General features: G+C 41.4%; 1 protein-coding gene across 4 annotated transcripts in view; it reads left to right on the top strand.

Moving 5' to 3' along the window:
• The first annotated feature begins 204 nt into the window (after positions 1–204).
• Positions 205–24,317, top strand: part of PLEKHA8 (pleckstrin homology domain containing A8) — a 60,102-nt gene continuing 35,989 nt past the window's right edge. For 2 of the 4 annotated variants that reach the window (XM_005673281.3, XM_013985757.3), the window contains exons 1-4: positions 205–618; positions 20,500–20,616; positions 21,631–21,786; positions 23,123–23,247. In XM_005673281.3, the coding sequence (XP_005673338.1) occupies positions 579–618; positions 20,500–20,616; positions 21,631–21,786; positions 23,123–23,247 (438 nt within the window). In that variant the 5' untranslated portion in view covers positions 205–578. Of the gene's footprint in view, positions 619–20,499; positions 20,617–21,460; positions 21,787–23,122; positions 23,248–24,317 lie in introns of all 4 variants that reach the window. The other 2 variants (XM_085005626.1, XM_085005625.1) reach the window with 2 other exon arrangements.

The raw sequence follows: 24,317 nt of genomic DNA, 5'->3' as shown, positions 1-24,317 counted from the left end.
CTACAGCACATTAACTTGGGACTTGCCCCAGTGGCCTCCCTCCTCTGTTCTCACCCTTTCCATAGTCCCCAGCCTGCGGGACTCCTTTTCCCCGCCGGCCTCTGCGGCTACGTCAGCGCGGCCGCCGCGGTTGCCGCTAAAGCCCGGAGTGGATTTTGGGAACGTGCGCGCAGGCGATGCACGGGGCATGCGCGAGCGGGCTCCGGGCCGGGTGGGTAGAGGCTTCAGGTGGCGCGCGGTGGCGCCGCCCGCGACCCGCCGCCCCGCTTGCGGCCCTGTGGTGGCCGCAGCCGCCCCTCGGCCTCACCCAGTGCTTTGGCCTCCTTGTGGACAGCGCGCCGGCCCCGCGGTGCGGGGCCACGGGTCGGCCGCGCCTTCACGTGTCCAGGCCGCCGCAGTGACCCCGCCCCCGGGCCCAGGATGTGAGGCCCGCGGGGCGTCCCCGCACCGGGCCCGGACGCCGGGAGTGGCCGGCTCGGCAACGCCGAGCGATGGCCCTGCTGCCGGTGCTCCTCGCCTCCTGGGGCCTGAGGCAGTGAGGGGGCCGGCGGGCGAGGGCTGAGGGGGCCGCGGGCGCCATGGAGGGGGTGCTGTACAAGTGGACCAACTATCTGAGCGGTGAGTGGGGGGCGCGCCAGATCCTTTGTCTGAGCCGGAGGAGGGCGGTGTCGCGACGCGCCTCCTGGGTCGGGGTCCCGGTCCCCAGCATTTCCCGCAGCAGTTTTGTCTCCCGTGCTTACAGACAGAGCCCCCCGTTGGGGCTGGGTGACAGCGCTAACGGCCCTTCGCAGTGAACGCTGCGAAGTCCTGAGATTTGGGGTGACTTGAAAGGCACGACGCCCTCAGTGTCAGCGGGAGGGAGGCGCTGATTCCCGCAGTGGGGTCCTCTAGGAGTCTCTGGAATTCTGGCGGAGGAGCTGGTTTCGGAGGGTGTCCCATGAATGCCGGCAGTAACCCGGCATTCCAGAGGGGAAAGGTTCTTTTTCAAACCGAGTCCCCAGTGCCAAGTTTCCCTTGTCACCTGGAGAGTCATCTGCGTATCTGCGTCTGCGTGCAGAACAAGGTATCAGAGTTGTGTCTCAGCAGCTTCAAAGCTCCAGGTTTGGGGTTTTCTCACTGATGATGTTTTTGTTTTGTTTTGTTTTACAGACTCAGAAAGCACCATAGAATGAATGCAAATATTAGCAAGTCTTTTCTGCCCTGCTGAGCAGAGTGGCTTAAAAATAGTACCCCGCCCCCTTTCCAGTTTGTGGAAGTACTTTCTTCCGATCTTGAGAAGGTCATAACTATTCTTCAGCTGTGACTATGATTCAGAAGGAGCATTTTCATAAATGAGTGTATAAATAAAAGCCTTCTGTGTGCTGGAAACTGTGCGAGGCACTTTTTTGAAATTAAACTTTTTATTATGGAAGAGGAGGTAGGCACTTAAGATTTTAATAGCAGTATATTTGAAATGAGAAATATTCCCAGTATCTCTTAGGGAGGTGGAGATATAATTTTCTCATCCTAGGGAAGCTAGGACAGTTTTTTAAGGTTGTAGTGTGATTCTCTGGGGTGTTTTAAGGACATTTGTGTCTGGGAGGATTAGTTGGCATAGTGACTTTGATGAGGTTACACAGCACAGCTAAAAATGCACCTGTTGGGTGTACCCAGAATCTCTTCCCTGTGCATAATGTGGTTAGAAGTGGAGTCCTGTTCATTTTTCTTGCGATCATAAGTAGAAATTGAGAGAGGAAAGGTGTTTTAGAGGACTTAGCCCTTGCTGCAAGGACCTTCATTAGATGTCAAGTGATTGTATTAAGTGTGGATACCTCATGGTTGGGCTACAGTGAATGTCAGAGACTAGTTTTCTGCTAACCTAAATGGAAGATGCTTAATCAAGTATTTTGCTTTCGAGGTGTCTTTAAGCTCTGAGATGTTATGACCTTATATCCTCGAGTGAAATTTAGTTGCTGGTCTTGGACTTTCACCCCTTTCCATCACACACACTTTTTTTAACTTTCTTCTTCTTTCTCAGTGCTCTTCTTTTTTTCCATCTCCCCCCAAAACTTTTTTTTTGGCCCCTCCTTTCTTCCTCTTCTCCTACTTAGAAAGTTGAGTATCTTGGTACTGTATCTACTTCCTGGTCATGAAGTGCTTCTTCCACCCCCCACCCCCACTGTTTTGATGTATCTGTCAATAAAGCAAATCTCTCTAGAAAGATCTTTTGGAATCTTTATCATGTAATGCCCATACCATCCATTCTGTTGGAAAAGGGTCTCCTTTTTCCTGCCCCAAGGAAGAGAAGTTAGTTCAGTGAGTGGTGCCAGAGCAGAAGCCCTAAAGAAAAGGGGCACTGAAGCCATTGCCAGAGGTGACTGTCCTTACATCATGCTGCTTGTTCCCTGGGGCCATGAGCCGCCTCATTGTGAACACACCATTCATAGAAGCCCATCACACCACTGCAGCCTTTCCTGGGTACACTTAGAATTATGTTCAGCAAGTTCTCTTTCATTAGGAGATAAACTTATTTTGGAAAGGAGCAGTCATAGCCTGGGAGGAACAAATGCATTCTTGTTTCTTTCACCCTCCTGTGCCAGGTAGTCTCCCCAAAAGAGCATAGTGGGAGTGTTAATGACGAGCTTTGATGAAGACATCACTACTTTTTCTTCTTCTGAAGCTTGTTTTGCTTTTTTTTTTTTTTTTTTTTTTTTTTTTTGCTTTTTAGGGCCGAACCTGTGGCATATGGAGGTTCCCAGGCTAGGGGTCTAATCCGAGCTGTAGCTGCCAGCCTACACCACAGCCACAGCAACGCCAGATCCGAGCTGCGTCTGAGACCTACACCACAGCTCAGGGCAACGCTGGATCCTTAACCCACTGAGTGAGGCTGGGGAGCTAACCCACATCCTCATGGATACTAGTCGGATTCGTTTCCACTGCACCACAACGGGAACTCCTGCATCTTGTTTTTTACGGTAACATTTTTCTCCTATGGTTTTGCACATAGTAATTTAAAAATAGATATAATCTCAAAATAAGTTTTTGTTCATCTTGAGTTTTTCTCTGAAGGGATTACATAACCTGTTTGTGTAGCATATGTATTTCTGTTGTGTCCACAGCTTGATATGGGATGCCTTGTGTCCAGATCAGTTTATGAGCTGATCCTTTGAATCCTTGGAGGATGTTAATTTTATCGACCACCTAATGTGTGCTGGGCCCTGAGCTAGGCATGGGGCAAGCAGTGTTAAGACAGACACTGCTCCTGCTTTCCTTGAGCTTACAGTCTGGTGGGGGAGACCGGCATTCACTGGATAAATGGTTAGAAGCAGGTTTCAAGTGTGTGATATTGGTGGAGAGGAAGGGAGAGGCTAGTCTGCATCTTTGAGGAAAATTTAAGCAAAGTCCGAAGGATAAATAAAAGCTGGATAGGTGGGGATCCCAAAACAGAGGTACAGCTGGAAGCTACAAAGAAGATTTTTAGGCACAGAGAATGTCAGTGTGAAGGCCCAGAGAACACCCAATTGGCTGGAGAGTTGAAAAGGGTCTCCACCAGGTCTACAAGGGTAGGGGGCAGGCTTGAAATTGCAGGGCCTCATAAGCTGGTTTAAACAGTACAGAGTGATTGCTTGTGTGTGTAAGTACGAGCGAGCAAGAAATGATAAGATTGTTGAAAAGCTCATTTTGGGAGTTCCCTGGTGGCTTGGGCCTGAGAACTTCTACATGCCTCCAGTGAGGCCAAAAAAACCCAAAAAAGCTCACTTTGGTTACTATTATTTTATTTTGCCAAGCACTGTAGTTATTTTGTGAGCTTCTCTTGCCTCTTAATTAAACTGTTAGCTGTCAGTTGCTGAAAAGATGGAAACATCATTAAGCCCTGAGAATAGTAGCATCTAAATTGCTTGCATGAATGTACTGATAAAACACAGAAAGAAAAAGGAGGAAAAGTCTCATTTCCCTAATATACTAGGTACACTCAGGTACCTCGTGCTCCATCAGAGGAAAAAGTAAAACAAAGGAAAAGTTCTATGTATTTTCTTCAACAGTCTTGAGCCATCCTATCTTTAGAAGAGAATTACATTGGATATTCTGGGATTTAGTGTCTAGGCTCTCCACTTATTAGAAGATTAATCCTGGAATGAAAAGGAAATAGATTAAACATTTCACAGGCACCTCTATTGTGTGAGACATAATGCTAGGCACTGTAAGTTTATTTGTATCTTTCAAGCCCTGCAAGTTAGTCAAAGGGTATTATACTTGCTTAGTTATATGTTAATGCTCTCTAGTAGAACACTAGTTAAGGAGTCACGGAGACCTGAAGTCTGATGCCAGCCCTGTCACTGTCAGCTGCAAAGTCACGTTACCATTCTGAGCTTCAGTATCTTCCTCCATAAAAGTGATGAGATTTCTCCATTAATAATTGTAAGAGTAGTAAAAAACATAACGCTTCTAATGTTCCAAGCACTATTCTAAACATTTTACATGGATTAACATATTTAATCTTTGCGGTGATTTAAAGAAGCAGTTGCCTTTGTTACTCCCATTTTCCAGATGAAGACATTGAGACACAGAAAGGTGGAAGAAGGAACTGGCCCAAAGTTATGCAGTTAATAATGGCTCTAGCATCAATGCTCCATTACATAATACTTGTAAATGTCCTTCCTGCCGGATCATTATATAATTGTAGCTGATTCATAAGGTTCCTATATTTAAAGTATGTTGACCTAGAATAGCAGATTTTATTTGAGGGTGGGAGGTGGGGAGGAGTTCAGGAGTGAGGAGGACTTTGCCGGGTGTTGTGCACATGTTTTGTTCACATGGAAATTTTCTGAGCTGTGCTCTGAGCTTTCTACTTTGCAGTTTTAGGTCGGTTTCCTGCCCACTCAGCACACAGAAGGGCTGCTGCCATGAGCTCTAGCCAGCTGCAGGCTGGGCCCCTCCAGTGCATTAGAGCACAAGCACACTGCAGCACTGCATTCCAAAAATAGCAGAAGCTTGCATCATGCTCACCAGATGGTTGTTTGAGGAGGTGCTGCAATTTTGCGTACCCCCGCAGGTGGAAGACGGTGACACGTATGCGCATGTACTGTGTAAACAGTGCCAAGAGGTCATCTGGACCATGTGAATGATCCAGAGCAAGATTCTCAGGGTCTCAAAACCACTAGTCAACCTTTTTTTGTTACTGTTGTTTTTAAACATCTTTACTGAGATAGCAATTGATCTATCAGGAGTTTCACCCATTTAAAGTATACTAGTCAGTGTTTTTAACATATTTACAGAGTGCAACCATCACCACAATCAGTTTTAAAACATTTGCATTATCCCGGAAAGAAACACAGTACCCATTAGCAACCATTCCCACCCTACCCTCTCTTGCCTTGCCAACCACTCATCTTCTCTTTGTATGAATTTGCTTATTCCAGACATTTCATATAAATGGAATCTTACATTATGTGCTCTTTTGTGACTTCCATATTTTACTTAGCATGTTTTTGTGGTTCATCAGTGTTGTGGTGTGTATCAGTACTTCATTCCTTTTTTTTTTTTTTATTAACAAATAATATTCTGTTGTTTGGAATATTTTATTTATCTGTTCATCAATTGATGGACATTTAGGTTGCTCTTTTTTTTTTTTTTTTCATTGCGAGTAATGGTGCTGTGAACATTGGCGTCGAATTTTTGTGTGGACATGTTTTCATTTCTCTTGAATATAAACCTAAGAGTGGAATTGTGGGGTCACAGGGTAACTCTGTAACAGTTTGGGGAACTGCCAAACTTTTCCACAGTGACTACACCATTTTACATTCTTGATAGTAATGAAAGAAGATTCCTAGTTCTTCGCATCCTCACCAACACTCATTATTGTCTGTCTCTTCTCCATCCTGGTGAGTGTGAAGTGGTATTTCAGTGTGGTTTGATTTGTATTTCCCTAATGACTAGTGTGTTGATCCTCTTCTCATGTGCTTATTTGGCCGTTTGTACATCTTTGGAGAAATGTCTATTCACATCGTTACCTGTTTGTTAATTGAGCCTTTTTTTTGTTGTTTTTTTTTTTTTCCATTATAGAATTGTTAGGGTTCTTTAACCTAGATACAGTTTCTTTAGCAGATACATTACTTGCAAATATTTTTTTTCCTCTTCTGTAGGTTGTATTTTACTTTCTTAATGGCATCATTTGCAGCACAAAAATTTTTTAATTTGGTGTCCAGTTTATCAATATTTTGCTTTTATTGCTGTGCCTTTAGTGTCATATCTTAAACCATGGCCAAACCCTGGGTCACAAAGATTTACTCTTAGGTTCCTATGGTTTTTTTTAGAAGTTTTTTAAAGTTTTAGCTCTTACTTAATCTCCCTGAGACCTCACCTTGCAGTTTAATGGTGACAGAAAGAATAATTAGCCATACTAGATTTATTATGGAGATGAAATGGATAGCATATATGAAACTGCTTGGTACATTGTTCACTCTAGGATAGGTTAATTCGATGGCTATTTTGATTAATGTTGCCAGAAAAATTCAGTTTGTATTGCCTGTGTGGAAATTGTGGCTCCTCAGGGTTTCTGAGAGTACGTGTATCCTGAATTCCTTAGATCTTCCTTTTGGAAGTTGGAGGGGTAGAAATTAAAAGGAAAAGAGTCAGATAAACCATCAGAATTTTGGAATTGACCCTGCAGTCCTGTGACAGTCATTCTTTTGGGTGAATGATGATTACAGATCGTATAATTCTGTGTACCACTAGTCTGCATGTCTACTCTCAGCAAAAATTAATTAATAATTTCTTAAGGAATGTAAGAGATGTTAAAACCATTGCCTCGTTGGCACTCCATCAAAAGCAGTACGGGTCTTCCCCTTGATTGTGATGTGGTTGGAGATACTAGGAGTGAACCATGGAGTCTTACGTGATTACAGTGGTCTGTGGATGGGAGAAGCCTGGGGACCGTTGTTCTCGGACTGTACTTTCAGTATTTAATCCTTACTACTCCCTGTTACCATTATTGATATTTAGAATTGAGCCAAAAAGCTAGTTAAATTCCATTAGGAACAGATTTGAGACAGACCAAAGAAACTTACATTAGAGCTAGTTTTTGGACCTAAGACAGCTGAATGAGACAGTAGGGAAGGTAAGTCCAAAAGATACCATGATGCTTGGGCATTTTTTTCCCTGAACCCGTTTTCAAATTGGCCTTGGAAAGTATAAAAGTACCAGGAGAGAGGGAGAAAGCCAGAGAGAAATAGCTGACGTTTCTCAGTATTCCTGTCACATCAGAGAAAGCTAAACATCATTTTCTTGAGAATCTATTTCATGTCCATCAGATAAGGTTGTTTCTCTATAATCCAAGACAAAGATGACTCCGTTTTGCTTTTTAGATAGCAGAGAAATGATCTCAACAGTCTACTTTTAACGTGGTCTAATAGTCCCCGGTAAGTCAATCTCTCATTCACTGAAGATAAGTGTTAAGAAGCACTGAATATAAACTTCATACCAGACCCTCTGTGGGGTGTTGAGAATACTGCTATGAGTAGGACATGATTCTTATTCTCAAGGAGGTCACAGTCTAGTGGAAATCTTTCTCAACGATGAAAATGCCCTTAGAGCTGGACTTGTGATTTGGACTTTTAAGCTTTTATGTGGTTGTTCTGAGGCTGTGGTTTGACAAGACTTTAGAGGGACCACACTACATACAGCTAGTTCCTAGGTGTAGTTAGAGGTTACCTATCACCCTCTGGTGTCTTTGTTGGAATTTTAAAGGCACATCTGGCATACTCTTGACTGGCTGTAATGTTAGTCTTCGGTCATCCAGGTTGACGTCACAGATGTCCTGTTGCTTTTCTGCCTCTGTTGACCAGTATATACAACTTGGATGGAGACTAGCCCCTCTACTTCGGAGGCCAGGATAAGCAGCCAGAAATAACGAGAAGGAAAGTAAGAAAGTGAGGAAGGCACAAAACTGGAGTAGACAGGCATACAGTGAATCCTTTGCCAAGAAAAACAGTGAATCCTTTTTCAGGAGTGATCAGAGAAAACAGCATGGAGGAGGAGAGACCAAAGGGCGAGTGAGACTGGCGTGGGCAGAAGGGACCCTCAATGGGGAAACCAGCAAGACCAAACTGGGGGGTTCTTTTTTGGGAACAGGAGGGCTTACTAGGGTGTTATTAGGATGGGATGAGATGATTAATCCAAGCTAAGCCTGAGAGTTTAGAACTGGTTTTGTAGGAAGTCATTAGGCTTTTCTAAATAGGAATAAAGAACAGGTAGAAACCGTGCTTAAGGAAGATTCAGCCACCTGAAACATGATAAGAGAAGAGGGAAAGCTGAAATATAAGAGCACAGTGATGTGGGAAGGGAGGGGGGGCATTGGTCCCCATTTCACAGATGAATAAACCAGGGCTCACGTGATATTTAGAATAATACGGCAAATAACTCTTGAGCCAGGTCTGCCTGACTCTGTGTCCTTTCCATGACTTTGTGCTCCAGTATGAGCAATGGTGGAACACAAGCCAAAAGTAGAAATGAGGGTGGTTAGGTAGGACTTAGTGACCAACCTGGAGGAATGGGGCAGAAGTGACCCTCAGGCTTGGAGGCAGGATGATATGAGTGTGCTGGGTTTGTTAAGGGAGACAGAATAATCTGAAGGAAGATGATATATTAAACCTTTCTCAATGTATTCCATCTCTCTCTGTTTATAAACGAGAAAAATAATGCCCAAAGAACTTAAGTGATGTGCTTAACATAACATCTGGATGTTATGAATCTGAACTTGAACCAAAGCTTCTGAACTCTAATTTTCTAAGGAAGGTGATGGTGGGACATATAAAAGGGCATTGCCTAGAACAAATAGAGCAGATACTTAGTTTGGTAGCCCAGAGCACACATAAGTGACTAACAGAAGGGTTTAAAGAGACTTTGATATCATCAATTGTATTTATAGTTAGTCTCCTTGCCATCTGCACACCTGACTCCCCAGAAGACTGCCATTCTTTGAGAGCTGGGATCTTCTTTTCTGTATATCTCTAAGCCTGACAAATTATAAGTGCCCCCAAAATGCTTTGTGAATTAATGATGATAAATTAAGAAACCTGTAATTTAGCTAATGCTGGTTATTATCTATTAAAACTAAGGGCGCCTCCTCATCCTTCTTCCTCAGCTGCACCAAAACTCTTAGCAACTGACCTGACAGGGCTTTGTTATCTACTATCCTGTCTGGAGCTCCCCGAGGGGAGCTTAGTTATGATAGATGGCTCTGTTGAGGTAGAGTATGGCTGAGCAGAGTTGAAGGACTGACGCTACCTGACCTCAAGACTTTCAGTAAAGCTACAGTATTTTGTGGTGCTGGTGAAAAAAAAAAATAGACAGACAGATCAGCATAACAGAATAGAGAGCCCAGAAGCAGACCCATGTGAATACAGTCAGCTGATCTTCGACGGAAGAGCAAAGGCAGTACAATAGAGCAAAGATAGTGTCTTCAACAAATGGTGCTGGACAACTGGACTTTCATCATATGCAAAAAAATAGATCTAGGTATAGACTTTACACCCTTCACCAAAATTAACTTAAAATGGATCGCAGACCTGAATGTGAAACGTAAAGCTAAAACCCTTAAACTCTTAGAAGATAGCATTGGAGAAAACCTAGATGACCTTGGGTATTTTGATACTTTTTTGTTTGTTCGTTTGTTTGTTTTTTGCCCTTTCCAGGGCCGCTTCCTGCGGCATATGGAGGTTACCAGGCTAGAGGTCTAATCGGAGCTGTAGATGCTGGCCTACACCACAGCCACAGCCATGCCAGATCCAAGCCACATCTGCGACCCACACCACAGCTTATGGCAATGCCGGATCCTTAACCCACTGAGCGAGGCCAGGGATCAAACCTGCAACCTCATGGTTCCTCGTCGGATTCGTTAACCACTGCGCCACGACAGGAACTCCTGATACCTTTTTATTTTTTAATTTATTTTTCTTTTTTGGCCTTACCCGAGCAGGCTATGAAAGTTCCTGGGCCAGGGATCAAACCTGTGCCACAGCAGTGACCCGAACCACGGGCTGTGAAAATGCCAGATCCTAACCCACTGCGCCATAAGGAAACTCCTTGGTGCCTTTTTAGATACAGTCCCAAACACACTATCTATGAAATAAATGATTGATAAGCTGGACTTCATTAAAGTTAAAAACTTCTGCCCTGCTAAAGACAATGTCAAGAGCAGTAGAAGACAAATCGCATGCTGAGGGAAGACATTTGTAAAGGACACATCTGATAAGAGGACTGTTATCCAAAATATATGAAAACTTAAAATTTAACAATCAGAAAACAAAGAAACCAACCCAAAAGTGGGTGAAAGACACCCACCAAAGAGGATATATACATGGCAAATAAGCTTATGAAACGTCGCTCCACATCATAGGTTATCAGGGACATAGAAATTAAAGCAACATCGAGATACTATGAAACAGCTATTAGAATGGACAAAACTCAAAACACTGGCGACACCAAGTGCTGACAAGGATGTGGAGCAACAGGAACGCTTCCTACATTGCTGATGGGAATGCAAAATGGGGATCTCTTCTTTAGAAAACAGTTTGGTGGTTTCTCACAAAACTGAACATACTCTGGTCATAGGATTCAGTAGTCACATTCCTTCCTATTTACCCAAAGGAATCAAAAACTTAGGTCTGCACAGAAACTTATGTTTATATGAAAACTTGAACAAAGATCTTAATAGCAGCTTTATTTGTAATTGCTAAAACTTGGAAGCAACCAAGATGTCTTTTAGTAGGTGAATGAATAAACAAACTGGTGCCTCCAAAAAAAGGAGTATTAGTCAGTGCTTAAAAGACATAACCTGTTGAGCCATGGAAAGACTTGGATGAACCTTAAATGCATGTTAGTAAGTGAAAGAAGTCAATCCAAAAAGACTACAATGTGAACGATTCCAATTATGGGACGTTCTGGAAAAGGCAAAACTATGGAGACAGTAAAAAGATAAGCTGTTGATGGCAGGGGGAGTGATGATTGTTGTGGGAGATGAGTAGATGGGTATATACCGTCATACATTTGTCCAGACCAATGAAGTGTGCAACACCAAGAGTAAACACAGGTAAACTGTAGGCTAAGGTAAATTATGGTGTGTCAGAGTAAATGATAAAAAAAATGGACCACTCTAGTGAGTGAGGTTGGTAGTGGGGAAGGCAATGCATGTGTGGAGGCAGGAGGCATGTGGGGAATCTCTCCTCAATTTTGTTTTATTTTATTTTTTAAAATTTTGGTCTTTTTTGTCTTTTTAGGGCCACCCCCACAGCATATGCAGCATATGGAGGTTCCCAGGCTAGGGGTCCAATTGCAGCTGGAGCCATACCCAGCAGCCTACGCCACAGCCACAGCAACACGGGATCCAAGCCACATCTGTGACCTACATCATAGCTCATGGCAACACAGGATCCTTAACTCACTAAGCGAGGCCAGGGATCAAACCTATGTACTCATGGGTGCTAGTTGGGTTCGTTAACCGCTGAACCATGATGGGAACGCCTCAGTTTTGTTTTAAAACCTAAAATTGCTCTAAAAATTTTAAGTCCTTTAAAAAAGTTTTGTTTTTGTTTTTGTTTAAGATAGGAAAAGGTATCAGAAGAAAGCTGAATTGGCTAGATTACTGTTAGACAAAGTAGACTTCAGAAGAGGGAAAATTGTGAGGGATAAAGAAGACATTGCCTAATTATAAAAGGGTCAATTCATCAAAAAGACACAGGAATCCTAAATGTGTATACAACTAAAAGCAGAATATCAAAATATATGAAGCAAAAACGGATAGAACTGACAGGAGAAATAGATCCACAATTATACTTGGGAACTTCCAGTTCTTTTCTGAGTAATCCGTAGAACAAGTGTCCAGTAAATCACCCAAAGATATAGAAAATCTGAATACTGTCAACCAACTTAACCTAATTGACATTTCTAGAAAAATCCCCCAAACAACAACAGAATACTACATTTTTAAAAATGCACATAGAATTTTAGTGACTAAAATTGACCATGTTCTGGGACATAATAGAAACTCTGCCAAAATGAAAATAATGTTCTGTGTCTTTCCCAAAAATAAACTAGAAATCAATGACAGAAAAATGTTGGAAATCCTCAAACATTAGGAATTAAACAGTACACTTTTAAATAACCCACAGATCAAAGAGGGAGAAGTCTTTCAAGAAAATTAGAAAATATTTTCAACTGAAATTGAAAACACAATAGTGGTTAGCCAGAGCATGAGGAGGGCTTGACTGCAAAAAAAAAAAAAGGTAGGACAAGGGTATCCTTTTGAGGAAAGGATAATGTAATTTTCTTTATCTTGATTATTGTGGTAATTATTAGGGGAACTATGCATTATCTAAACACAGAACTTTAACCAAAGAAGAAATTGAATTTTAGAATAAATGCTATACATATACGCAATGGAATATTACTCTGCCATCAAAAAGAACGAAATACCGGCATTCTTAGCAACATGGATGGACCTAGAAACTGTAATGCTAAGTGAAGTCAGCCATACAATGAGACACCAACATCAAATGCTTTCACTGACATATGGAATCTTAAAAAAGGACAGACTGAACTTCTTTGCAGAGCAGACGCTGACTCACAGACATTGAAAATCTTATGGTCTCCAGAAGAGACAATTTGGGGTGTGGAGGGATGTGCTTGGGCTGTGGGATGGAAATCCTGTGAAATCAGATTGTTATGATCATTATACAACTACAGATGTGATAAATTCATTTGAGTAATAAAAAAAGTAAAAAAAAAATAAACTGTTAAAGATTCTGGAAGAAAAAGTAGACACTGTACAGTCAGGTGGAAAATTTTGGCAGAGTTGGAAACTTTGAGGTAAAATGAAAATGCTAGAAATTAAAAGCACAGTAATAGAGATGAAAAAAATTTTAAAAAAAATACTAAAAAAATGCATCTTGTAAGGGAGTTTTAAAAAAAATTTTTTTTTTAAATAATGTGTTTGGATGAGCTACTTGTCACAAGACTGCAGAGTAAAAAATAAGGAAACCTACAGTATTTTTAGTCAGATGAGGGTATGACTCACAAGTAATCACTTTTTTGGTTTGGATCTTTAAAGAATAAGGCATCTCTATGGTGGCTCTTGTGAAATAAAAAAGGAAGAAAATATAGAGCAAAATTAACATGAGTTGTGCCATTTTAGATCCAAATAAAAGTGCATTTGTTAAGAAAATTTGCTAATTGGAAAAATACATATTGTTCAACATTACTTGAAATGAAAGAAGTGAATTTTGCAAACAGTTGTTATCTAAAAAGTATAGAAAGACATTTGCACTATGTGAGGGAAAATAAGCTGGTAATTTTAGAATTTTCATTAGAATAATCTTCAAATCTTTAATTTCTTTGAATAATGTTTTGTAGTTTTCAGAGTATAAGTCTTACACTTTTAAATTTACTCCTGTTTTATTCTTTCTGATGTAAATGAAAATTTTTCTTAATTTCATCTTCAGAATTTTCAGGGTTTTCATTGCACCTATATAGAAATACAGTTGATATTTGTATGTTGGTCTTATATCTTGCAACCTTGCTGAACTTATTTATTCTAATATTTTTAAAGGAATATATATATATATATATTTAAAGGAATATATGTATATATTTAAAGGAGTATATGTATATATTTAAAGGAGTATATGTATATATTTAAAGGAGTATATGTATATATTTAAAGGAATATATGTATATATTTAAAGGAATATATATATATATACATATATATATATTCAAGAGCACGTCTGTAAATAGAGGTAGATTTGCATCTTCCTTTCCAATCTGGATGCCTTTTAAATCATTTTGTACCCAAATCGCTCTGGCTAGACTCTCCAATACAGTGCTGAATAGAAGTACAAGAGCAAGTGTCTATTTCTCTTCTTCCGGATGTCAGGGGAAAAACATCCAGTTTTTTTGTCATTGAGTATGATGTTAGCTGCGGGATTTTTGTAGATGCCTTTATCAGGTTGAAGAAGTTGCCTTATATTCCTAGTTTGTTAAGGGTTTTTGTTTTTTGTTTTGCTTTTTTGCCTTTTTATGGCTGCACCCATGGCATATGGAAGGGGTCGGTCAAATCCAAGCTGCAACTGCCAGCCTATGCCACAGCCACACTCAGGATCTGAGCCGCATCTGTGACCTACGCTGCAGCTCATGGCAATGCCCGATCCTTAACCCACTGAACAAGGCCTGAGATAGAACCTGCATCCTCATGGATACTAGCACCCGTCTAGTATCCACTGAGCCGTAATGGGAACTTCTGTTTTTATTATGAAAAGGTGTTAGATTTTGTCAAGTGCTTTTTCTACATTTAGTGAAATAATCATGTATTACTTTAGAAATCTTTTACTTACAGAAACATCCAACTGAGGTTTGAGGTAAAGAACGGACATCTATTTGTCCATGTAACTGAAAAGTCCAGAGGGTATCTTATCTATCAGTGTGACACAGTCTGATTGAGGTGTTCCAAAACTGTTATCTAGGAGTTTCCATTGTGGCTCAGTGGTGATGAACCACTCTAGTATCCATGAGGATTCGGGTTTGATCCCTGGCCCCACTCAGTGTGTTAAGGATCTGGCCTTGCCATGAGCTGTGGCATAGGTCACAGATAAGGCTCAGATCTGGCGTTGCTGTGGCTGTGGTGTAGATCGGCAGCTGCAGCTTTGATTGGACCCCTAGCCTGGGAACTTCTATATGCCATAGGTGCCATCCTAAAAAGGAAAAAAAAAACAACAAAAAAAACCCTGTCATCTAGATCTGCTTCCTTTCTCTGCCTCCCTCAGGGAGAGGTCTTCCTACCCCATTTCCTTTTATGTGTAAATTATGTTTAGGTCCCTGGGATGCGAGATGACTGCCAGGAACAAAAGAGTCTCCATTTCTTTCCACCTTTCTCCAGTCTCGGGAAAAGTCCCAGAATTATTTCTAGTTGGGTCACTTGCCTGTCTTGGAACATATTATTGAGGACGGGATGTAAAGCTGCATTTAAGCCTGATAGCCCCACCCAAACTACATGGACAGGGTGTGGAGAAGGAGGGTATTCAGTAACAGAAGTGTGGGAAGTAGATGCTGGGTTGCCAAAAATAAATACTCACTATACCTTCTATAGTAAAATAATTAGGATAATACAAAGTGTGTGAAATTGGCATTTAAATACTTTTCTGCCCTGCCCCATCCCTGGCAGTATAGCTTACATGAGCTAAAACTTTTCCCTGCTCGTTGAAGTTTCTTATCACATTTTCCAAGCAGGGAGTTCGACTGACACCATGGTCCATCTCCAGTAGGGGACAGCCAAAAAAAAGCGGAGGGGGGGGGGGAGAGTAGGATTGACAGGAAGAGTCTGATGGAAATCTGAGGGATCAGGGACTGGTATAGACCCACAGTTTTCATCTGCTCTTTTGTTGCTGTGAACATTTTTTATCGTGTTCAAGTGTATTGGGCTTCTCCAGAGGAACAGAAACACACACACACAGAGGCTTACACCGTTGCGGAGATTATGCAGTTCCACAGGCTGCTCTCTGCAAACTGGAGAACCAGCGAAGCTGGTAATGCAATTCAGTCTGAGTTCAGAGACCCAAGAATCAGGGCTGGAGGATAGTGGAAGTCCTGGTCTGAGTCCAAAAGTCCAGGCATGCCGAGTGCCTCCGTCCCAAGGGAGGAGAAGATGGATGTCTCAGCTCAAGTAGGGAGAGCAAATTCACCCTTCCTCAGCCTTCCTGTTCTGTCCAGGCCCTTAATGGATTGGATGATGTCTGCGCCATCGGTGAGGGCCGTCTTTACTCAGTCTGCTGATGCAAATGCTGATCACTCTCAGAGACACCCGCACAGACACACCCAGAAGTAGTGTTTTACCAGCTGTCTGGACATCCCGTGGACCACTCGAGTTGATAGTTAAAATTAACCTTCACACTAAACCAAGTTGACAGCAGATTGATATAAATCAGGAAGTGAATTAATGGCATCTCTGCTTCTTCTCTCATGTAATTGCTGAGCTGTGTCTGTGCTGCCCACAACTGGCCGTGATAAAAGAACAGTGTGTTTTGATACTGCTCTGGACTCTCCATTTCTCTGCCATTAAATTTCAGATAACGGAAATAAGACTTCTGTGGTCTCTTAATGTGTATTCTGAAATTCTGGGAACGATAACGAAAACTTTCTTGTTTTTATGGTTGCAAACTACAGGATAAAATAATTGAACTTCTGTAATTATAACTTCTAGATAAATACAAAACCTGTTACAGAAAGGTATTGTTTTGGTTACTATTATAGTTTACAAGCTACTTTTATTTTTATTTTTCTGAGAAAGTTTTTTTTAAATCTTTTTTAGACATGATTTTTATTTTTTCCATTGCTGTATAGTTGATTTACAGCAAGCTACTTTAAAAATGTACTGCAGCTGTGCTTTGCGTTTGTGTGTTTGGGCTGTTTAACATTTTTCAGATTTCCTATAAGATAAACCTAGTATAGTACCACATTTTTTTCAATTTTTAGGCATTTTCCCCCACATTCCAATAGCTCTGAAATTGGAAAGCATCTTAGACTCAGTGCCTTGTCATTGCTTAACAAGCAGGTTTTTTTTTTTTTCCTTGTGTTGCATAAAATAATACTTTATCTTAGATTTTTTTTTAGGTTTTTGAAATGTAGTTGATTTACAGTGTTGTATTAGTTTCTGGTGTACAGCAAAGTAATTCAGTTATACATATATATATTCTTTTTCATATCCTTTTCCATTATAAGTTCTTGTAAGATATTAAATACAGTTTCCCTGTGCTATACAGTAGGTCCTTGTTGTTTACCTATTTTATATATAATAGTTTGTCTCTTTTAATCCCAAACTCCTAATTTATCCCTCCCCCACCCTCTTTTCCCTTTGGTAACCATGTTTGTTTTCTTTGTCTATGAGTCTGTTCCAGCTTTGTTTGCAAAAATTCATTTGTATCATATTTTAGATTCCACATATAAGTGATAGCATATGATATTTGTTTTTGGCTTCACTTAGTATGTTAAACTATAAGTCATCCATGTAGTTAAAAATGGCATTATTTTGCTCTTTTTATGGTTGAGTAATATTCCATTGTATAATACATACCCCATTTTTATTCATTCAACCGTTGGTGGACATTGAGGTTGCTCCCATGTCTTGTTAATAGTGCTGCTGCGAACATGGGGTGCATGTATTCTTTCAAATTAGAGTTTTCTCTGGATATATGTCCAGGAGTGGGATTGCTGCATCTGCAACATGCACCACAGCTTGTAGCAGTGCTGGATCCTTAATCCACTGAGCGAGGCTAGTGATCGAACCTGTATCCTCTTGGATACGAGTTGGGTTCATTTCTGCTTGAGCCACAACAGGAACTTCCTATTTTTAGTTTTTTTGAGGAGCCTCCATACTGTTTTCCATAGTGGCTGCACCGATTTACATTCCCACTAACGGTGTAGGAAGGTTCCTTTTGCTCCACACCCTCGCCAGGTGTTATTTATTGACTTTGTAATGGTGGCTCTTCTGACCAGTGTGAGGTTATACCTCATTGTAGTTTTGATTTACGTTTCTCTGATAACTAGTGATGTTGAGCGTCTTTCCATATGCCTGTTCATCATCCATAGGTTTTCTTTGGAGAAGTATCTATTTAGATCTGCTGTGTTTTTTGTTTTTTGTTTTTTTTTTTTTATTGTGTTGTGGTTTTTTGTTATTGAGTTATATGATCTATTTGTATATTTTGGAAATTCAGCCCTTGTCAGTTGCACTGTTTGCAAATATTTTAGTTATTTTAAAACCGACAGTGTGTGGAGTTCCTGTCGTGGCACAGTGGTTAATGAATCCAACTAGGAACCATGAGGTTGCAGGTTCGATCCCTGCCCTTGTTCAGTGGGTTAAGGATCCGGCGTTGCCGTGAGCTGTGGTGTAGGCTGGCGGCTACAGCTCCAATTCGACCCCTAGCCTGGGAACCTCCATATGCCGCAGGAGCGGCCCAAGAAATGGCAAAAAGACAAAAAAAAAACAAAACAAAAAAGAAAAAACCGATAGTGTGTGATGGTTAATTTTATGTGTCAACTTGCCTCTTCTGTGGGGTGCCCAGACATTTGACCAAACATTGTTCTGGATGTGTCTGAGGGTATTTCTGGATGAGATTAACATTTGAGTTGGTAGACTGAGTAAAGTAGATTACTTTCCCTGATGTGAGTGGGTCTTAGCCAATCAGTCAAAGACCTAAATAGAGCAAAAAGGCTGAGTAAGAAATAACTCCTGTCTGACTATTGAGTTAGGACATTGGTCCTTTCCTGCTTTCTGACTCCGACTAAAACATTGGCTCTTCTCGGGTTTCAAGCCTGCTGACTTTTGGACTGGAATTATAAATTGGTCCTCCTGAGGCTGTAGCTGCAGATCTTGGAATTTCTCAGCCTCTATAATTGCATGAGCATATAGATACATATACAATTGGTTCTGTGTTTCTGGAGCACCCGGACTAAATACAGGTGGGCTCCTATATTTGATAAAATGTGGTAATTGAGGGTATGTTGAATTCTCTGTGCTCAAGAGTCACGGTGTTTTTGGAGAGTGTTCCCATCAGACATAGTCATGAGTTGAGCTGTAAGTGAGAAGATGCTACGGTTTTGTACCAGGATAGCCTTATAGCAATGGGGAGTCTAGACTTGGGGGTTGTTATGCTGGGAGGGACTGTAGAAAGACATAGTTTTCTTCCCAACTCTGCTGTGTACTTCCTGTATGACCTTAGGTAGGTCACTTGATCTACGCGGGATTGGTTTCCTTTTCTGTAAGACGAGCTGGTTGGACTAGGTGATTTCAAAGGTCTCCTCCATTTCTCAGGTTCTTAGGAATTGATTCTTTTGTTTCAGTGAGGGGAGATGGCAAAAGTTATAAATAATGACTTTTGCAAAGGGCTAAGATATCACCAATAATACCTATTTCAGGAGTGCTGACTTTTTGCTTAATAATATGTAGTCTGAGGATCAGTTTGGTTTCCTGTATTGTAATGTTTGTGCCAAGAATGGTGGCCTTCAGGTTTCTTTTTCCATAGAATTTGAAGCCAAGGTCAGGAAGTATCACCTTCTAAAATACATTTACAAGTTCATCCCAAGAGGTTTTCCAGCCAGTAATTGACCTATGTGGGTACTGAGATAAGGCTTCAGGCTCCTGACATCCCGTAAAGGGTGTAGGTTCTTGCTTCCCTGGGAAGGATGCCCCAATACAAGATGGAACAAAAGGAACATAAGCCATGGTTTTAGAAAACATTACGTATCTTTGGTGAGAAAGGATATTTCAGTGACTGGTATGAATTATTAGAGGGTGGATATTGAGAATTAGTGTTTTCCCAGTTTTGTTTAAGAAAGTGAGAGACATGGTACCTGGCAGGTCTGAGTATTCTGGTTCCCAGAAAAGCAGACTCTGACAAAGTAGATGATGAATGAAACATCTTGCCTGTCACCTAACCTCTGTGTCTAATTTAGATTTAGTGCTGACCATTCAGCCTCCTGATGACAAATGTAGTTTCTCTGAACTATGACCTTAGGCTATGGGTGCTCCAGGAAGTGTACTAATCTCCTGTTAGTAGTAAATTGATACTATTTTCACATCTCTTGGTGACTTATATACTTGGTTTGTGTGGATCAGTTCCCAAGGGCCCATCAGGTATGTACTTGAGCAGCCCTTGTGGCTCTGCCCAAAGCCCCTACCAGCCTTCTCTCTGGCTCTCTCAGTCACAGAGGGGTCCAGTGGGAGAAATATATACTCAAAGGGCTGGGGCATTTCAGAGAAAGAAAATAAAATACATCTGACTTAGGATACTGACAAGGCTTATGCAGAGATAGTCAAGGATGACATTTTAGGGAGAAGATCCAGTTCAAGCAAAAGCCCTAAAACAGGTGTATAGCAAGGAAGTTTGGTTCGTTTAGAATCTAGGTGTGTAAGAGAGCTAAATAAGATGCATGTATTTCCACTGAATACTGTTTATCCCCCAAAGTTCTCTGAAGTGGAAGTAGTTAAGCCCTTGAGTGTTTTAAGAATATTCCATTTCAGCGGGTCAATACCAAATCATCATTTAAAGTTATCTTTCCTTAGATGTCATATGGCCCTAGGCAGGCTCTGTATGTTGTTGAAAGGCCAAAGCAATCTTTAGTCTTATTTATAACTTAGGGATAATTTTTCTTAACCATAGGGGAAAAGAGTAAATGTGTTAACAATAATATTTGAAAAACAATAATCTTTTATCTTAGAAAAATTAAAAACCAAAGTTTACTGGTACTATATTGAGGGGAAAGGAGTAAAAATCAGTAATCCTGTTACCTAGAGAATCATCACCATGTTTATTGCTGATCCTTCAAGACTTCTCTGCAATCTTTTCTAACTTCTTTCCCTTCGAATTTCCCCTGGATTGTAAGTTCCTTGGAGCTGGGATCTTGCATCCTTTGTTGGGTCCTAATCCTGTGTCTGGGAAGCTGTAATTGAGACCATGCTCTTGCTTCTGTTTTTAGGTTGGCAGCCTCGGTGGTTCCTTCTCTGTGGGGGAATATTATCATATTACGATTCTCCTGAAGATGCCTGGAAAGGTTGCAAAGGGAGCATCCAGATGGCAGTCTGTGAAATTCAAGGTGAGAAACCAAAAGACTTGCAGGTTTTATTTTTCTTTCTGTCTCTCTGTCAAAATGAAAAAGCACTAGCTTCTGCATGCCTTTCTCTGCTGCTCCTATAGTTCAGACAAAAGTATATAATGTTATGTCCCAGAAGAAAGTCTTACAAGTAAAACCTAAAACTGCAGCCAGTTTTTACAAGGAGGTTGTTTAAGAGGTAGAATAAACAAGAGCAGCGTGCTTCACTACACCTCCAGTGCTCATTCCTTTAGTCGCCTGCTTACCTGGGGCCAGTGACTATTTGCTAAGCTTATTTATCTTATTGTATATTTTCTTATTGCACTTGTATGTTTAAATCAGGAGACACACACACCTCCTGGCCACCACCTCTACACTAAAACAAAACACGCAGACACCTGACAGGCCTACAAATAGCCTTTATTTCTTGGTTTTGAGAATCTTGAGATATGCTGAGAAATGTGGCTCAGAAACTGAGCAGAAGGGAATTTGGGGCATGGGGTTTGGGGGGGTGAAGGAGGGTGTGGCTTGCTTGTTTCTTCTCCTGAAGTGCTCTGAAGGGATTCTCACATTTTTTATATGACTAGTGAAGAAATTAGAAAAGGAAAAACACTGTGTTCTTGATGGCCTTCCAATAGCCCGAGGAGATAAAGAGCATACCTTTATTTTTTGGCATTAAGTCTTGATGGCCGCAGAGCAGCATACTTTACATACACACCACCCCCCAAAAGAAAGATTTTCCTTTCTCCTCTTATAAAAGTTCCCAAGGAGATTTGGGTGGTTCTTTTTTTAGGCCAAAGGCTTGTTGAGACCTTGGAATCAATGCAGAATTTTCCCTTTTCATCAGCAGAGGCCTCTAGGAAGAGGTAAATAAACTAGAAGTCATAAGGCCTGACGTCTTCTCTTGGAAGAAGTCCTCAGTGACTGGTCCCCGTGAAGCTCAAGAATTTGCGTGCAGCGGAGGCTACCCAGCTAGGGCTCTGCTAGGTGTCTGACCTCCCTCTGCCTTGCTCCCAGTTCATTCAGTAGATAACACACGCATGGACCTGATAATCCCTGGGGAACAGTACTTCTACCTGAAGGCCAGAAGTGTGGCTGAGCGACAGCGGTGGCTGGTAGCCCTGGGGTCAGCCAAGGCTTGCCTGACAGACAGTAGGACCCAGAAGGAAAAAGGCAAGTATTGATTATCCTCTGGTCTGGGAACCCTGGGAATCACCCATTGGCATCTCTGGGTTCCCATATTTGCTATCTTGCTTTTGCCCACCTCGCCATTTGTATCATACAAATACTGTATATCTCAGTGGAACTTAAGCAGTCTAACTCTTCTTTCTCAACATGGCATAGTAGAAAGAGTACAGGTTAGGAGCCAGATACAATAGGACTTAACTCATGGCTTTGTGGGGTACTGGCTTTGTCACCTTGGCCTTGGTCACTTAACCTGTCTAACCTTTCTATCTCCTTATATTTTAAAAAGAGGTAATCACCTACCTTAGAAGGATCATCATGGGGATCAGTGATGATATGAAACTGCCTGGTACTGTTTCTGGCACAAAGTTGACCTTTAGTAGAAGAGTAGCTGAGCCAAAGCAGCCTCAGATCTGGGTGCTTCCAGCAGTAACACCCCACTTCCCCCCTCCTTTCCTAGGGTAGGTGGATACTTAAGGTTGCTGCTGCTTCAGGCTCATTAACTCAACATCATTAGAACCATGGCATAACATGAGTGCCAGGACTTACAGCCTCCCTGGAAGCCCCCCAGCTCCCAGTGTACACCTGGGAAAGTGTTTCAGGGGGCCTTTCCCATGGCATGTATGGCAGATGTGCCTAACCCGTCAAGTTGAGACAGTAAATGGCCTCTGTGGGTTGTTTTTTAATGCTCAGTCGGGAGCAAACTCCAGACACTGTCAGCTTTGACTCTGATCAGGTTGGTGAGGTGCAGCTTTTTTGTGGAGAAGACAGCAGAGGCAGTAATGATCATAGCTGGGCCCTCAGTGCTGGGGTGGCTGGAGTGAGTGCTAATGAAGGGGCAGCAGGTGCACAGAGGGGCCATTAGCCCTGCCAGGTGGCATGCTGGACCAGCCCGCTGAGTTAACCAGCTGTCTTACTAGCGGTAATTGCATGTCACAGAACACTGCTTCCCAGTTTCCAACCCTGCGTCGGCAGCTGGGATCCCATTTTACAGATAGTAAAACTGTGTAACAGAATTGAGACCAAAATTCTGAACCCTTGACTCTGTTCCCAGTTCTGACACAAGTAGATCAGAGGTATACTGTCTCCTTCTTCCTGACCCGGTGATATCGAATATGTTGCCTCAAGAAATAATGTAGATTCAAAAGAATGGAAACCTCTCTCTTCTGTTTTTCTTGCTCCCATAACTTATATCATATCTGCCACCCATACTGTAAACATCCAACTTTAGGCGTAGATTATATTTCACTTGTCTGTATAGTATACTAACTAGTAAATGAGTTATTCTTTCTGGTAAATACATTTTCATCGTTTTGTTATTTAGAGTTTGCGGAAAACACTGAAAACCTGAAAACTAAAATGTCGGAACTAAGGCTTTACTGTGATCTTCTTGTTCAGCAAGTAGATAAAACAAAAGAAGTGACCACAACTGGTGTGTCCAGCTCTGAGGTAAAATGCCATTCGTCTTAGCCACCTGAAATGTGGCACAAATGTTGCTTATTCTCACACAATCCCTACCATGGGATTTACTGCTTTTCAGAGGAAAACAGTGACAAAATTCAACAAAAAGAAGGGTGTGATTCCAGCATGTGGAAGCATATCGTTTTCCTTTCTGGGTTGAATTCAGGATTAATTAACTGATAACATTTGGAACTTTCAACTTTATTACTGATGTGCTAAAATATATTTTCCCCCAGTTTGCATCACTTTTAATTAATTAGTTTATTTTTCTTTTTAGGACTGCATCTGTGGCATGTGGAAATTCCTAGGTTAGGGCTTGCATCGGAGCTACAGCTGCTGGCCTACACCACAGCCACAGCAATGCCAGATCCAAGCTGCACCTGCAGTCTGTACCGAAGCTCTCGGCAACACCAGATCCTTTAACCCACTGATCGAGGCCAGGGATCAAACCTGCATCCTCATGGACACTAGCTGGGTTCTTAACCCGCTGAGCCACAACAGGAACTCCTTCATCACTTTTAAAATATAGCCTTATTTGTTTAGCAGAACTATTTCTATACTACTGGTGTGGCTCTTAAGATGCAATGTCATGTCTGTCAGTAATGCATATCTGTCACCTCTGATGAGACTGTAGCAGGGTTTTATTTCACTATGACAGACATTCTGCTTTAGTGTAGGCTAGTGCTTTCAGAAATAGAGACACAGCTTTATTTCTCTGCATCATCAGCAAGAATTGTTTTTTTTATCACTTATTAATGAAATTGTGATTCATTCATTCTAAAATACATATGAAAAGATCTGTCTGGTATTAAATTTTGCATTGAATGGTTCACATTAACCAGAAAAAGGATCTCTGCTCTGCTTTCAAAGACGTTTTCTAAAGAACAGTGCCTACAAAATGAAGAATCTGCAGGTGATAATTAATTGCTTTAAATTACTTTTCTTAGGTAATGTAGCAGTGTGCTACTAGTAGTGTATGTGAAACTAAGTTTTTCTAGTAATGGTGGTTTAACTCACTTTCATTACCTTTTTTTTGGAGGTGGGGAAGGCCCTCTTAT

Source organism: Sus scrofa, chromosome 18 (genome assembly GCF_054392235.1).
Source record: "Sus scrofa isolate SSC_HxYL_T2T_F1_AM1 chromosome 18, Sscrofa_HxYL_maternal_Yorkshire_Landrace_v2.0, whole genome shotgun sequence".
Lineage (NCBI taxonomy): Eukaryota > Metazoa > Chordata > Mammalia > Artiodactyla > Suidae > Sus > Sus scrofa.
The sequence above is the reverse complement of the archived record's forward strand: the minus strand, read 5'-3'. Positions and strand labels throughout refer to the sequence as shown.